Source organism: Pholis gunnellus, assembly GCF_910591455.1.
Source record: "Pholis gunnellus genome assembly, chromosome: 6".
NCBI classification, from domain to species: domain Eukaryota; kingdom Metazoa; phylum Chordata; class Actinopteri; order Perciformes; family Pholidae; genus Pholis; species Pholis gunnellus.
The window spans coordinates 10959849-10973887 of record NC_136532.1 but is presented as its reverse complement, the minus strand read 5'-3'; the positions used below and the strand labels follow the sequence as shown (position 1 = coordinate 10973887).

General features: G+C 40.5%; 1 protein-coding gene across 2 annotated transcripts in view; it reads left to right on the top strand.

Moving 5' to 3' along the window:
- pcsk5b (proprotein convertase subtilisin/kexin type 5b) overlaps nucleotides 1–14039 on the top strand; it is a 50951-nt gene that overhangs the window by 8213 nt on the left and 28699 nt on the right. For both annotated transcript variants that reach the window (XM_079161011.1, XM_079161010.1), the window contains exons 3-7: nucleotides 5779–5931; nucleotides 7538–7681; nucleotides 8624–8700; nucleotides 12512–12600; nucleotides 12909–13081. In XM_079161011.1, coding sequence (XP_079017137.1) covers nucleotides 5779–5931; nucleotides 7538–7681; nucleotides 8624–8700; nucleotides 12512–12600; nucleotides 12909–13081 — 636 coding nt within the window. The remainder of the gene's footprint in view (nucleotides 1–5778; nucleotides 5932–7537; nucleotides 7682–8623; nucleotides 8701–12511; nucleotides 12601–12908; nucleotides 13082–14039) is intronic.

Below are 14039 nucleotides of genomic sequence, written 5' to 3'. Positions count from 1 at the left end.
CATTCCGATGCACATCTCTGACATTTCCTTTTGTTCCTTTTTAAGTTTTTTCTAAGATTAGATGCAAGGTTTTAACCTGTTGCAGGTTTATTTGAGATGTTTATCAGTGTTTCTGGAAGTCACTGAATACCGAACAAACTTTATGATCTCAGAAATAATTACATTTAGTTTTAATTTCAAATTTTTAAATGAAAAAAACTTATATTAGTATATTCTAACAAGAAATTATACAATGTTTCTACTCTTTAAATTTTGTAGTGTTACAAAATACACTACAAACATATACAGTTACATCTTAAATGTCCTTTTGAAGTTTGTGTTTAGTTTTCCCTTTGTGTATCACAAGCCCTGTAAAGCAAATTGAGAATAAATATGCTGCAGCGCCAATTAAAATGAGGTACAAAACTGTTAATGATGAGATCTTCTCTTTGTAACTTAAGCAGCACTCAGCTTGCACGGCTATGCTGACGTATGTTCATGTCTCATTCATACTGGAAGTTCCAAGAGAATTTGGAGGGCCACAAACCTTTTTTTAATCTTGTAGCGCCTCACAGTTATTAGTTTTTGGTATGAAATGAGTTCAAATATATGTGGCCTGCTTTGTTTGAAATGTATTTCCATCTATTTCAAGCTTGTTGTAAACAGCAATTAGAGTCCTATGGTGGTTGTTTCTCTTTTCTATAATGTTCTTTTGAAGTCTGCGCAGACAGAAACAACAGCTGAATGCTGCTGTCTGTCCACAGCGTTCTGTTGCAGGAGCATGGCGCTTGCAGAGAGTTTCATTTTGCAAGACAGACTCTTGTTCATTTGAAGTCATTTATCCAGACATGTGCAAGAAAACTGAGGGCCAGGTGTGTTTTGCAGCTGAATCCTCGCCGGGATACACTGAAATGCAGAATGGCTATGACGCCAAAATACAATTTCAGTGTCACATAACCCTCTGTGTTAGGGTTTGCAGGTGGCTTTTGCTGGCGCAAAAATATTTTACCACATTCACTACTTGAATGAGCTCAAATCAAAATTATATATTTAGCCACTATTGCTGGTAGAGTTCTTTCATTATGCAGCGGCTTTTGGAGATCACTGTATTCATGAACATGTGTGGAGGACTAGGACACTCACAGCATCAGAGAGACAACACTGACTGAGCTTATGAACCTGTCAGGACCTTCGGGGTAATTTGCATTCGCACAGGTACCATGAGACTCTATACAGTCCCAGGTACATATTTCCATAGAGCCAGGATTCTTGTGGGACTTTCTACCCTAGAGTCCTGAATCTGTTTTTGCCTTTAATTTGTTTAACAGATGAACTATTAAGAAGTTGACGCCCTGTGAGAAGCACCTACAGCTGGCCAGCACAGCACCACTTGGCTCAAAGTCTGTGAAAAGTTGTGGGACTGTGTGCTGTGTTTAGGCTGAGGCTCTGAGTTTCACTTAAGAGAGCAGAAGAACTGGCTTCTCGTGTTAGTCCAAAGGTAGTTGTGGGTGTTCTGCTACACCAGCCTTTGACCTTTTCTTTTTTAAAACTCACAGCTTTCAGTTCTTTTGCCTCCAACTCAAACAGCGTCTCAAAAACAGCAGTGAAAGTGGATCAATTTGTTCCCATTTGTTCTATTGAAGTGAACTCTTCCCCAGTTTCCCCTGGTTACTGACCCAGCCAGCAAAAGCCACCTGCAAACCCTTACACAGAGAGCGAATGAGAGAGAGGAGGGAGGAAGGGGGTTGGAATGGGAACGAGAGAGACAGACAGCCAATCTCAAAGAAAAATGGGCATCTGCGGGGAAGAAGACCTAAAATGCAACGGAGAGACGGCGAGAAAGCAGGAGACAAGTGAGAGAGATGAGAAAAGTAAAAGAGTGACGTAGAAGAGGGAGTGGAAGAAAAGAAAAAAAGCAGGGTGACTGAGATGTACAGGTGCTAGAAGATCATTCCTTTGCTTCACCAAGCTGGAGATAAAATATGGAGCAGATCCAATCGTCATGCCTCAGAGCCTGCCAGCAAATTGGCACAGAAACAAAGGCAGTAATACTCGCAAGTTTTCTAGGCAATAATAGAGGGCAATATTGTTTGGATAAGGATTGGCAAATGTGACACATTTGATGCAGATAACCGCAGGCTGTTACTATTGAGTGATTTGTAGAAGGGATAACAAAGGATGGCATTCCTCTTGATTGCTTTTATCATTTAACTGCCTTAGGTCATCCTGCGACTAGAGGACGAAAGTGTATTTAAAAAAAAAAGAAATGCAAATAGTTAGAAGTAGCAGTGTGAGTAGGGAACCACTTTAAATGGAAAGAACACATTTTTTTAAACGTATATAAGCAGAGTCTTTTATTTAACATCCCAAAGGGCAAAGAACAGTAACACACATGCACATTTTATGAGCTGTATTTTTAGTGGACACACTCGTCCTCCGTTTGTCTTTCCTCTGTAATCATCAGACTGCTCTTTTTGAAGATATATGTTGCTGGAAAAAAATCAATGCATGTAAATTATCAGCCCTTCTGGCAGTTGGGGCTTATTGTCATGGCTTCTCCCACATTCCCATTGAAACCTCTGGGCTTATTTATTTTTTTGCCTCCGTAGTGAAATTGATGTTGTTGGTAACAATTTGCTTGCATGATTTACCTCTTCCTGTGCCTCTGAAACAGAAAATGCCGGTCGCGAGGAAGAGAGGCGTTAAAATGACGACATTGATGATCAATAGGAGATTTTTACAGCATACACAGCTGCAGAACGGCTGAATCTATTTCAAACTAGTTTAGATGTAGGCTGACAACATATTTATGCTTTACAAATGTTATATCCAAACTTAAAAAAATAAAGAAATCTATCTTCTCTTTTTTTGTAATGACAATGTCTTTTCAGCCCATAGACCTTTTGGAAGTAATCAGGTGAAAAACCTGAAAATTGTAATTTTTTTGGTTGAACAGTTTAATTTTCAGGAAGTGTCACTAAAGCTGAGGAAAGCTCAGAGAGTAAACAAATATCATCTGGACTAACCGGCAGGCATAGGTAGATGAACATTGTAGTGTTTCTGTTCCTGCTGATAAATCTAGAAGTGATTAGAAGTGCTTTATGACCCTTTTTTATTCACTGCATTAAGTCAGTATGAAGTATATAGCAATAATAATGCCTGATACTTAAATGATACTAAATCGCTTTACATACCACCTCCTTTGGGAGGATGGAGGTCATCATCCACTACCGAGCAGCACCTGACTGAGGTGGTAGGGATTGGGTGTCTTGCTCAAGGACACTTCAGTAGAGTGGATACTTCCCAAAACGCAGATGCATTAAACTTCAGGTTCCACTGTTGATGCTCTCGTTCTTTAGGCAACGTCATCAAAGTCTTCTTTAATTCTTAAAGTTATCAGAGAAATCAGAGGTGAACTACCCACTAATTGGGACCCTTTTTTTTTCACCATCTGTTAAATCTTTGCTCTGTCTAGTCAGTCTCCAGAAGAATCGATCGGCGTTTGAGTATTTGTGGTGAGATGAGAGGCAGTGATGCCTTCATTGTCAGACCTTTCTTGAATAACCAAGTGACGCACAAGAGCAGTTGAGAGTGACACTGCTGATCAAAGATTGAGGTTGATGCTATGCTAATGTTTGCTAATTGTAACGATACACCAGTGCTTTTGCATTGACACACACATGCACAATTCCGGCTGACGGTGTTGTTTTGGGGATAATGGCGTGTGTAAATGGTTATTTTGAAGCTCACGGTCTTGAAGTGAGCTGAGACTTTGGCAGACGGAGGAACACAAAGCTAGAACAAAATATCTCGCTGTGTTTTCTTCTTTGTCTCTGTCTCTTCCCTGATTTGCCATTTATTTTTCTTCCATATTTCATATACTCTCTTAAAATGGAGATCTGCTTGAGTTATTATATTTTGTCATTGACAGAATCATTTTCCTGCTCTCCCTCCATCACAATCTCTAAAGAGCTGCATACTTGAGTTATTGAATCAATGTTATTTATAAAATCAATCATCCATCCTTTTGCTCTCACTTGCTATTTGTTTTCACTTCCCTCCTCTTCCAAGCTCTTGTCTTTTTTTTTATTGACTCTCCTGGGACTTGTTTTCTTCAGCTCTTTATCAACTCTCCTTCTCCGGTCTATCTTGTCTCGTTGCCTCCCTCTCCAACTCTCCAGAGAGCCAGGCAGATCATTTCAGTGCATGAGACCAGATAATCACTCTGCAGTCATTATGTCTGCTTTTCTCTCCTCTCTGTCTGCTGGAGCTGTATTGATGTGGAGAAACGTTTTTGTCTTTGCACTCAAATAGTGTTCACATAGGCCTCCTAGATCTGCCAAACTGAGCAACAAACCACTTTTTTCGTGTGAGAATTTGATGAATCTGTTGGATTTTCTTTGTACATTATGGGGAGACACTTTATGTTCACAGTAGATGGTGTGTTGATTGTTTCAGGAGGAGTGCACATTATTAACTACATAAATAAGCATGAGCTAAACAACATCTCAGCTCAACATGGTGTTTTCCTGAAGTACATTGAAAGGATCATACTTTAGTCTGTGTAAGCTGGCACACAATCATGGTCATGTGCAAACTTCAGTCTGAAGAATCCAAAAATTATTTATTACAGTAATATTTACATCTTCGGATGCTTTCATACAGCTTGACACGTGCCAGTTTTATGCCTGCTAATATTTCAATGTTTGTGTTGTCATCATAGCTGGTACATGTAAACTTCTCAGTCCTTTTAGACAGATGAAGTCTGCAGGACTTCAACTAGACTAAACACAAGATTTTAGGGTTTTAAAAAGAGATGACCAGGGCCAAGCAAGCGGGTCCAGCCCTCCTGCTCAGATCCAGCAATGCTGATTTTGAAATCGGAAAATTCCGTCTGCGTGATACCTGCCAAGGAATGCCGTGCGCCTTGAAGCGAGCCCATAACATTTGAGAGATTGATGTTACCTGAGAGACATTTATGTCCTCAGTGCATATGTGTGTGTGTTAGTCTGTCCATTTTGCAGACTAGGAGAAATAAACTGATGGAGAGAAAAAATGTACTCCACTGCAAAACTCTTGTAGGATAACACTGGAATGAATAGAGTTTAATGTCTAGATCGCTAAAAGGATAATATATCAAGATTCTTATGAACAAAGGCTTTCTTGTGTACTTAATGTGCAATCATCTTTTTGTATTTTATTTTGTAGTCTTAACTTGCTCACCTAAGCCACAATTAAATACGGAGACTTCAAGTAAAATGGGCTGAAGTTATTTTCAGATGATTCATATTCACAAAATTACTTTTCAGCTGAGTGTTGTCACCTTTGAAAATGTTATTTCTCTAAAATGAAAACACCATTACAAGTGAAAGACCGCATTTCACTTCAGCAATGTTTGCGCCTACAGTTAACAATGTCATCTGCCCTCATCGCTCACCCATAACAAAAATTCAATTCCCTTCTGCTGCTTTCTAATGTTTTGTCCGTGCTGGTCAGGCGCCACAGTATACTAGCCATATCTATTCTCTGGAGATGGTCATAAAAGTCAAAGAAGAGATAATAAAGCCACTGTATTTTCAATTTTTTATTGAAGATGCAGCACCCATGTTTAAGAAGACCCAACTTTCCCAGAACCATATATTTTCAAGATTGTATTCAACCATGAACACAATCATTTAAAATGAAGTTTGATGAAATTTCACCTGTTGACTGATTGTAATATGCGTAAAGCAATTCTACTACTGTTTGGTATTCCTTGATTCCTACTTAGTTTTTGTTATTTCTATCTGTGTGTTTCAGGTGGAGTGGATTCAGCAGCAGGTGGTGAAGAGGAGGATCAAGAGGGATTACAAGCCAGACCCACCCCCTTCCCTGACTAGCCCCGCCCACAGCTACCCGGCCCAGAACAACATATTCTATAATGACGCCAAGTGGAGCAGCATGTGGTACATTGTGAGTACACTGTATACTGGGACCAGAGAAGTTCTTTCTCTCTCTTTGCACTACAGCACCAAAACAAGAATATCACAACTTCAGAGGCAAATGGAGCCCAACATATTTTGGAGTCATCACTGCTGTTTGTATCTATTCTTCTTTGTGGGTCAAAGGTCAGCCGAGGTCATAGCATGATACTGATTACTGCAGGGTCAGTGGCGATGAGGGATTTGTGTGTGTGTGTGTGTGTGTGTTTTAGTGAAAGAAATAACAGAAGCCATAGTGATGACATTTTTGCATTTCCTCAATTTGAAAAGAGACAACTTAAGGTCAAGCTGAAACATTCTGTTTGTCACAGGAAAGTCCACAGCGGTTGAAATATTGATGTCTCTGGGTTCCTGATTTCTCAGAGATTGTTCACGTGCACACACACACACACACACACACACACACACACACACACACACACACACACACACACACACACACACACACACACACACACACACACACACACACACACACACACACACACACACTCATACAAGACATTCAAATTCATATTGCAGAGATTTGCAGGCTTATCACAAGTGTTTGCATACACCCTCAGATCATTGCTCTTTTAGTTAGTGTGTGTGTGTGTGTGTGCGCTTCGGTGTCCTCTGCTCTGTCAATTGTTTACTCAGTAGAGATAACGCCTAATACTTTGACCAGAGGTTTTAAACGTATTTTGTTATCTGTAGGACAGAACGGTTTGAACTTGTGTGTTTTCAGGTTTACTAAGAAATGTACTTCCTCTAGTCATTTCTAAGTACCTGGTATAGCATACGGTTGACACAATTGTGCTAGTAACATTAATCAGTTTTTGTCCATATGTGTCTATTTTAAGATAAATCAAGAGACACATGAGATTAGCCAGTATCAGCGACTTAGACATGAGTTTGAATCACATTGAAGCTGCATGCAAATTGCAGTGTTATTCTCTAGTAAAGATACTTTCTATGCTGTTACAAAGTATGTGCTGTTGCATGCAGTGAGACTTAATACGTTGTCAATTACATTGAGCCTTTAGCTTAAACCGTATTGCTAATATAGCCGTGTGTGATATGTGTGAATGAGCTGTCATCAAGCTGTCATCTGCCTGCGCTCTCTCTGCGGCTCAGTCGATGTTTTGTATCTTTTGCTGTGCAGTGGATTTTGGGACAGAATAGCCAAAAAATCATACTAGCTTGCATACTGCAAAATAAGACCGGATGCAGAAGGACATCCTGGTATTTTTGACATACTTCATTTGATATATTATGTATTGGGACATACTAAATCTTTTCTGGCATGCTAAATAGTAGAGTAGTGTATGGGTGTTGGAACGCACCATCTGACTATTTCAAACACTTTGAGACTTGCTTCAAACTTAATTGGACTGACTTATGACTGTGGCTCTGTATGAAAAATGTTAATGTTCACACTTGCTGTAGGTTAAATGGAAAATGTATTAATATGGGCAGACTCATAAAGTTTATGTTGTGCATCTGGTAGATGCTGATTTGTTTTTTTGTTTGTTTTGCCCCTCCTCTCTCCTTTATCATCTTCTCTCACTTCACCTCCTGCCACCGTCTCTCTCCAGCACTGTAACGACGACGTCCATAACTGTCAGTCGGATATGAACATAATGGGGGCGTGGAAGAGGGGCTACACGGGTAAAGACGTGGTGGTGACCATACTAGATGACGGCATCGAGAGGAACCACCCAGACCTCTTTCAGAACTACGTGAGTGTGTATGTATGCAGGTGTAGGGCGGCTGTGTGTGTGTGTGTGTGTGTGTGTGTGTGTGTGTGCACGTTGAGTCTTGAGTAGTTAGTACAATTTTATTAAAAAGGGTTAATCTTGGTATACGTTTGTGTGTGAGCTTTGGGGGGTTATGTAAGTGTTAAAGTAGCCTTATGATTAAGATTAGAAATCTATCAACAGTGATGATATTTTTTAGATTGTGAAACAAATAAGAGATTCTGATTATAGAATCAATTACATAGAAATTGGATTATGTGAGTAGGAATGAATTGTCCTTCTCAACAATCAATTTAACCATGTTACAGAAAGAAAGAAATTCACATTACAGAAGTCAAATAATCAACTAGATTGCAATACTGGTGGTGATTTGGATTAGATATTCACTTGTTATGGATTACTTATTAAAGAAAAACTTCCTCAAACCTGTGGGCGTGCAGGTATGCTGTGTGTACATGTTTATTTGTCTGTGATTACATACTTTATTTTGAGGTATTTCTACCTCTGACCATGGCCAGATATTTAGAGCAACTTCTTGGCCTGAGGCAGCAAGTAAGGCCATCAATCAACCGTGCAGATAAAATGTTTCACACCCTGTTTGACAGTGCCTGCGCTGCTGTTATTAGCTACTCTTAATGCCTGGATTTGTTTATGCCGAAGGGTGAGCAGCGCAGCAGATTGAGTTTGCTCTGATTGCATTCGATTTACAAAACTGTTGTGAGTGATGCTAATGTGAACTGTTTGATTGGGTTCGAGAAGCTTCATTTACGCACAGGCAGGCAGACAGACAGGCAGACGGACAGACAGACAGACAGACAGACGGGTAGTGTTGGACCTACCTTTCTGTTTTCTCTCTTCAGATCATTATTGCAACTTTCATTTTGGTGTTTGATGTACTAGTTTTGACCTCTGTGTCTCCTCCAGGACCCTCACGCCAGCTTTGATGTCAACGGTAACGATATGGATCCCATGCCTCGATATGACGCAACCAATGAGAACAAGTAAGAAAAACAATCTATAGCAGATCTAATGACAGAGAGAGGAATTTGATTTGAACTGTTAAAATATGGTTCAGGCAAAATTTAGGATGTGGCTTTAGTGTTTTGGGGTTAGAGTCATCCAAATGTTTTTTGTGATCGATTTTTACCAGAAGCTCTTTGCCTCACTATGTTTGTATTTGCTGAGCCCTGACCTTGTTGTGGGTGAGATGAGTTACATTAATGTATTTGATTGTGACATTTGTGGGTGGGTTGTGGTTTTTCTATTTGGAGGAATTGTTTTCTTTCTGTAAGCAAGGGTGAGAGAGAGAGAGAGAGAGAGAGAGAGAGAGAGAGAGAGAGAGAGAGAGAGAGAGAGAGAGAGAGAGAGAGAGAGAGAGAGAGAGAGAGAGAGAGAGAGAGAGAGAGAGAGAGAGAGAGAGAGAGAGAGAGAGAGAGAGAGAGAGAGAGAGAGAGGCATTTGTCTTGTGACAGTTTGGCTTACTGAGTGATTTTTTTTGTGTATGTGTGTGTTTGGCTACAGTGGCTCAGTCCTGCTGGTAATGCATTGTCTAAAAGACACATGAGGCCTACAGATGCAGCTGAGTTGCTTTTCTTTTAAAAGCTGAATTCATTGTTGCCTATGTTCTTGCTCTTTGACTTTTCATATTACTATTCTGTATCCAACAAATTATCTAATGGGATGGTAATTTTAGTTCAATCAAAACATAGAGGTCACATCTCCACTGGGAATAGAGAGTCTAAATGAAATAGATTTCAAAGGTTGGTGTGTGGTGGCCTGCAAGAAAAAACTGGTCATCATGCCCGAAAGGCTGAAGAAACACAGTCTGTTAAGCTTTGTTTATACAAGCGCTTGGCACCATAGTGCGAGCCTCCGCAGACGGCGTGCGAGCTCCGAGCATGTACGGAGGCGTTTCTACTCGATGCGCTGTTCGTTGCATTATTCTCCAAAAACGCCAGAGGGCATGCAAAGAAAATGAACTGTGAAGAATAAAAAAAGACAACGATTGAAACCCATAGACTGTAGGTGTAATATAAAATCTATGAGTGTAACCAGCCAAAGGCCATAAACCAACCTCCACAATGCAGAGGAGGGATTGCAATTATCTGTAAACTCATATCTCATGTTCATGGACAACTTTATTGCCTTTGTACAAGCCCTGTTATCACGCGCGCCACATGCTCCAAGTTACAAAAATTCCGAGGGGCATGACCAAGCATCGCAACCCCTACGCGCACAATGTGCCGGCTGTGATTACGCCTTTTTACGCTCACTTTAGCTTCATCTGAAACTGTGTATTGTTGTCAAACTATGTGTTGTACAAGAATGATGTAACTCTTGTGGATTTTAACCTGATTTTGTGTGTGTGTGTGTGTGTGTGTGTGTGTGTGTGTGTGTGTGTGTGTGTGTGTGTGTGTGTCCTATAAAACTAGGAGAAAAACATTAACAAAGCTGTTTATCTTTAGATTTTCAATTGGAAAACTATAAAGAAAAGAATACATTATAGTTTTGTTATTATCGTAATCTGATTCACAAAGAATCAACAAAAATGAGATTTTTACATAACACACTACACACAGCTATAACATGGATGTGTACCACAGAGAGTTAAATGTGAGTTTAAGTGGCTGTATCCTCAGAACGTTAAAAAGTGTGTTTGCATTTGTATAATTATTCTGTGTGAGTGTAAGTTGTTCTGACTGACTATTATCCATTGCACACACATTTATATAGTTCTGGTTGAAATCCAGAGAGATCCATGAGTGACTGTGACACAGAGCAAACACCAAGAATGGAGTGACAGACAAACAGATAATTTTATGGATTAGTGGAGGAAATGAACTGAGTGAAGACTTTTGAAGTGTTTTGAAAGAGGGAGCCAGCAGTTTGGCTCATTAACTGTGACAAAGGAGCCATCTAATATGCTATACTTCAACCCACACAGCTAACTTTTCTGTAAACTTGTGAGGTCAATCGTACTCTACTAATGATACAATAATGGTTTACACATTCATACAAATGCTGTTACATCTAATATCGGAAGGATATGGATATGATATTGTCATTGTTATGGATTCTCAGTTGTAAATGTAGGAATGGTACTCTGATATCTGTGAAGTGAGGAATGCCCAAATCCTGTATCACTTTGACAAGTGATCAGAGGTGTTGTTAACTTAATAGTTTGTTATTTTAGGAACTACATATCATTAATGTTGTTATTTATTTTCCTACTGAGTAGATTACAATATTGTTACCACTCTGTTAATCATGAAGCTACCACCGCCAGCCAATTGGCTTAGTATAATGACTGGCAAAAGGGAATCTAAAACTCAAGTATTAACAAATAATATTTGTAGAAAGAGCCGGGCTAGCAGTTTCCCCCTTCATCCAGTCTTTGTGCTAAGCTAAGATATCCGACCTCTGGCAGTGTCTTATATATATTTACTGTTGCCTACAGACCAAGTGATATCACTCTAACTCGTGGCAAGAAAGTAAATAAGCATATTTCCCTCAATGACAAAGTATTCCTTAACATTTGTTTGTACTCTTTAAATTTTCAATAGTTTGTGGATACAGAAATTCTTTCCGCACTGTGTTCAAGACTGTGTAGGCAGTGAGGTTGAAAGCTAGGTTAACGTCATTTTGTTAGGTGGGAAGAAAGGTTGAAAAACACATCAATAAATTAGTGATAAGTTAAAGGAAAATGCTCAAAACCTGGAGGAGTACGTTGTACATTTTACTGTGCTTTTGTGTTGTATTGCACCAGTGTAGACGACAGTAAAGGACTGTATTGCATGTAATTCTGGGACAGATTGTGGGTGAAGAAAAGTGACAGATATATAATTCCTACTTCTGAGCGTTTTTGATGAAGTTGCCAAGCATGTATGTTGCTGTTGACACCGTAGGTAAGTGTGGACAGCGATGATTTTCAGTGATATATTTTAAACCTTTGATCATGTTGCTAAATATGTGTTTACCTGAAGTCATCAAGTTGCTGTGAAACAGATTGTCCTCAGTCTGAGTGCTTCCCTGGACTTTGAAACGTCCCTGTGTATTCCCCGGGGGGGTTGGACAGCTAGATGCTGGGTTTCCATGGCAGCGGTCAGAGCTGTTTCCGGGGGGTGTTGTGATGCAGATGTTCTCTGCAGGTGGTGTGTGCATGCGTGTAAGTGTGTTCGTGCCGATCCAGAAAGTGGTGTTTCTGAGGAGGCTGCAAACGCAAACATCTTTATGTTTGTTTACGCTTGTTGCTGACCCAGGCCGATTGTCACCACTGCAGTTAGTGTGTGTGTGTGTGTGTGTGTGTGTGTGTGTGTGTGTGTGTGTGTGTTTGTTTATGCGTTTAGTCGTATTTAACGCAGTACGAGTGGTCTAACTTATCACTGTTGTTGGCCATTGTTTCAGCTGTTATTGTTTCATTGTGTCTATGTCTGTTTGTGCGTGGATGCTGTACTCCAAGAAAATGTCAAAAAAGGTCCAAACTGTTCTTCTGATCCTGTGTATTTGCTCGTTGGGGACCATTGGCATTGAAGAATGTTGAACTACCTCTTTTTCTGTTCTCTTTTAGGCCTGTGAGGAAAAAGCTAGAATTATAGAAATATTTATAGTGTTTGCTACATTTGTAACACTTATTACTCTCAAACAATTGTGTGAAGGATTGCATCAACAGGAATGTGCACATCTATCTGTGAAAATGTGTACATGCTTTCCACTTCAAAAGCTGCATGTTTATCCGGTAGTGTTTCTGTGCTCTCATGCTTGTGTATGTTCTAGATTTGTATAGTAAGCTGTTCATTCTTGATCTTTCCTCAGACACGGGACACGGTGTGCAGGCGAAGTTGCTGCAGCCGCAAACAACTCCCACTGCATTGTGGGGATTGCCTACAATGCTAGAATAGGAGGTGAGTGATATTTTATCTTGTTATTATTCCACCAACAGGGTTTAAATATAATGAACGCTGTGTTTATAGTTTGTATTTGTTTCACTGATTGATCATGTGCTTATGACCTACACACCATTGCGATGTCGTCATGGTGATGCCTGACTGCTTCTGCACACTTGCATTCTTATGAACGCAACAACAAAAAATCAATATGTGATAAGAACTTGAATTAGAACATAGATTAAAGTAGCTTGTGCATTTATGATTTATCTTTTGTGTGTGTGTGTGTGTGTGTGTGTGTGTGTGTGTGTGTGTGTATATATAAGGTGTGCGAATGCTGGATGGCGATGTAACAGATATGGTGGAGGCAAAGTCTCTGAGCCTCCAGCCGCAGCACATTGACATCTACAGCGCCAGCTGGGGACCTGATGATGATGGAAAGACTGTGGATGGACCAGCATCTCTGGCCAGGCAGGCCTTTGAGAATGGCATCCGCATGGTAGGAGCATGCACGCATGCATACACATTTACATACAGATCAATGTACAAATGAACATGTACTTCACTGCTCAGCCAAGACTTTGGCATTGGTATTCATATGGTTAGAAAAGATATAAACACACTCTCCAAGCGTGTGTGTGTGTTTCACGCTCATGGACTCGTATCCCAAAGTCCTGCCTGGCTGTCTACTTGTTAAGCTCTTCCGGACATTAGAGAGCAGCCCCGGTCTGTTAGCATATATTCATCTACATATTCATAGCGTATTTTGCATAACGACAAGCTGCCGCTGTGTTGTTGGCTGGGTGGAGTGGAAAAGCTATAACAGAGGTTAAGAGGGGTGAAGTCATTTACTGGTCATGTCTCTCTCTCTCTCACTCACTCACTCACTCACTCACTCACTCACTCACTCACTCACTCACTCACGCACACGCACACGCACACGCACACGCACACGCACACGCACACGCACACGCACACACTCGCACTCGCACTACATCTACATGTTTATAGAGTTTGCTGCTCCTGGCTTTCTGCCATTTGGTTAAACAGATGTAGCCCTTTGATGAGGTGAGACAGAAAGACAGAAACTGAATACTTTGACTTGAAGGCTGACTGCCTTTGGCATGTTGCAAAAAAGAGAAAAGCGAAAGGAACAAAGGTACGGACAGGCAGGGAGTGTGAGTAGAATAGAGTCCCTGCGCTCCTGACAGGCTGGCCTTTTAAGTTGACAGAGGTGAGGGAGATATCTGTCCAACTGGTACAAGTTGGGCATGTGTATGTGCTTGCGTGCCCTCCCGCTATTGTGTGTTTGTGTGCGTATCTGAGTGTGTGTTTGTCTGTGTGTGTTTGTGAAGCTGAGGGGATATGACATGCTTGTAAGTGTATCATGTACCTATGTGACTCTCTGAAGAGTTTATCACAGAGAGCCGAGGTGTTCGAAATACCACTGACACAGA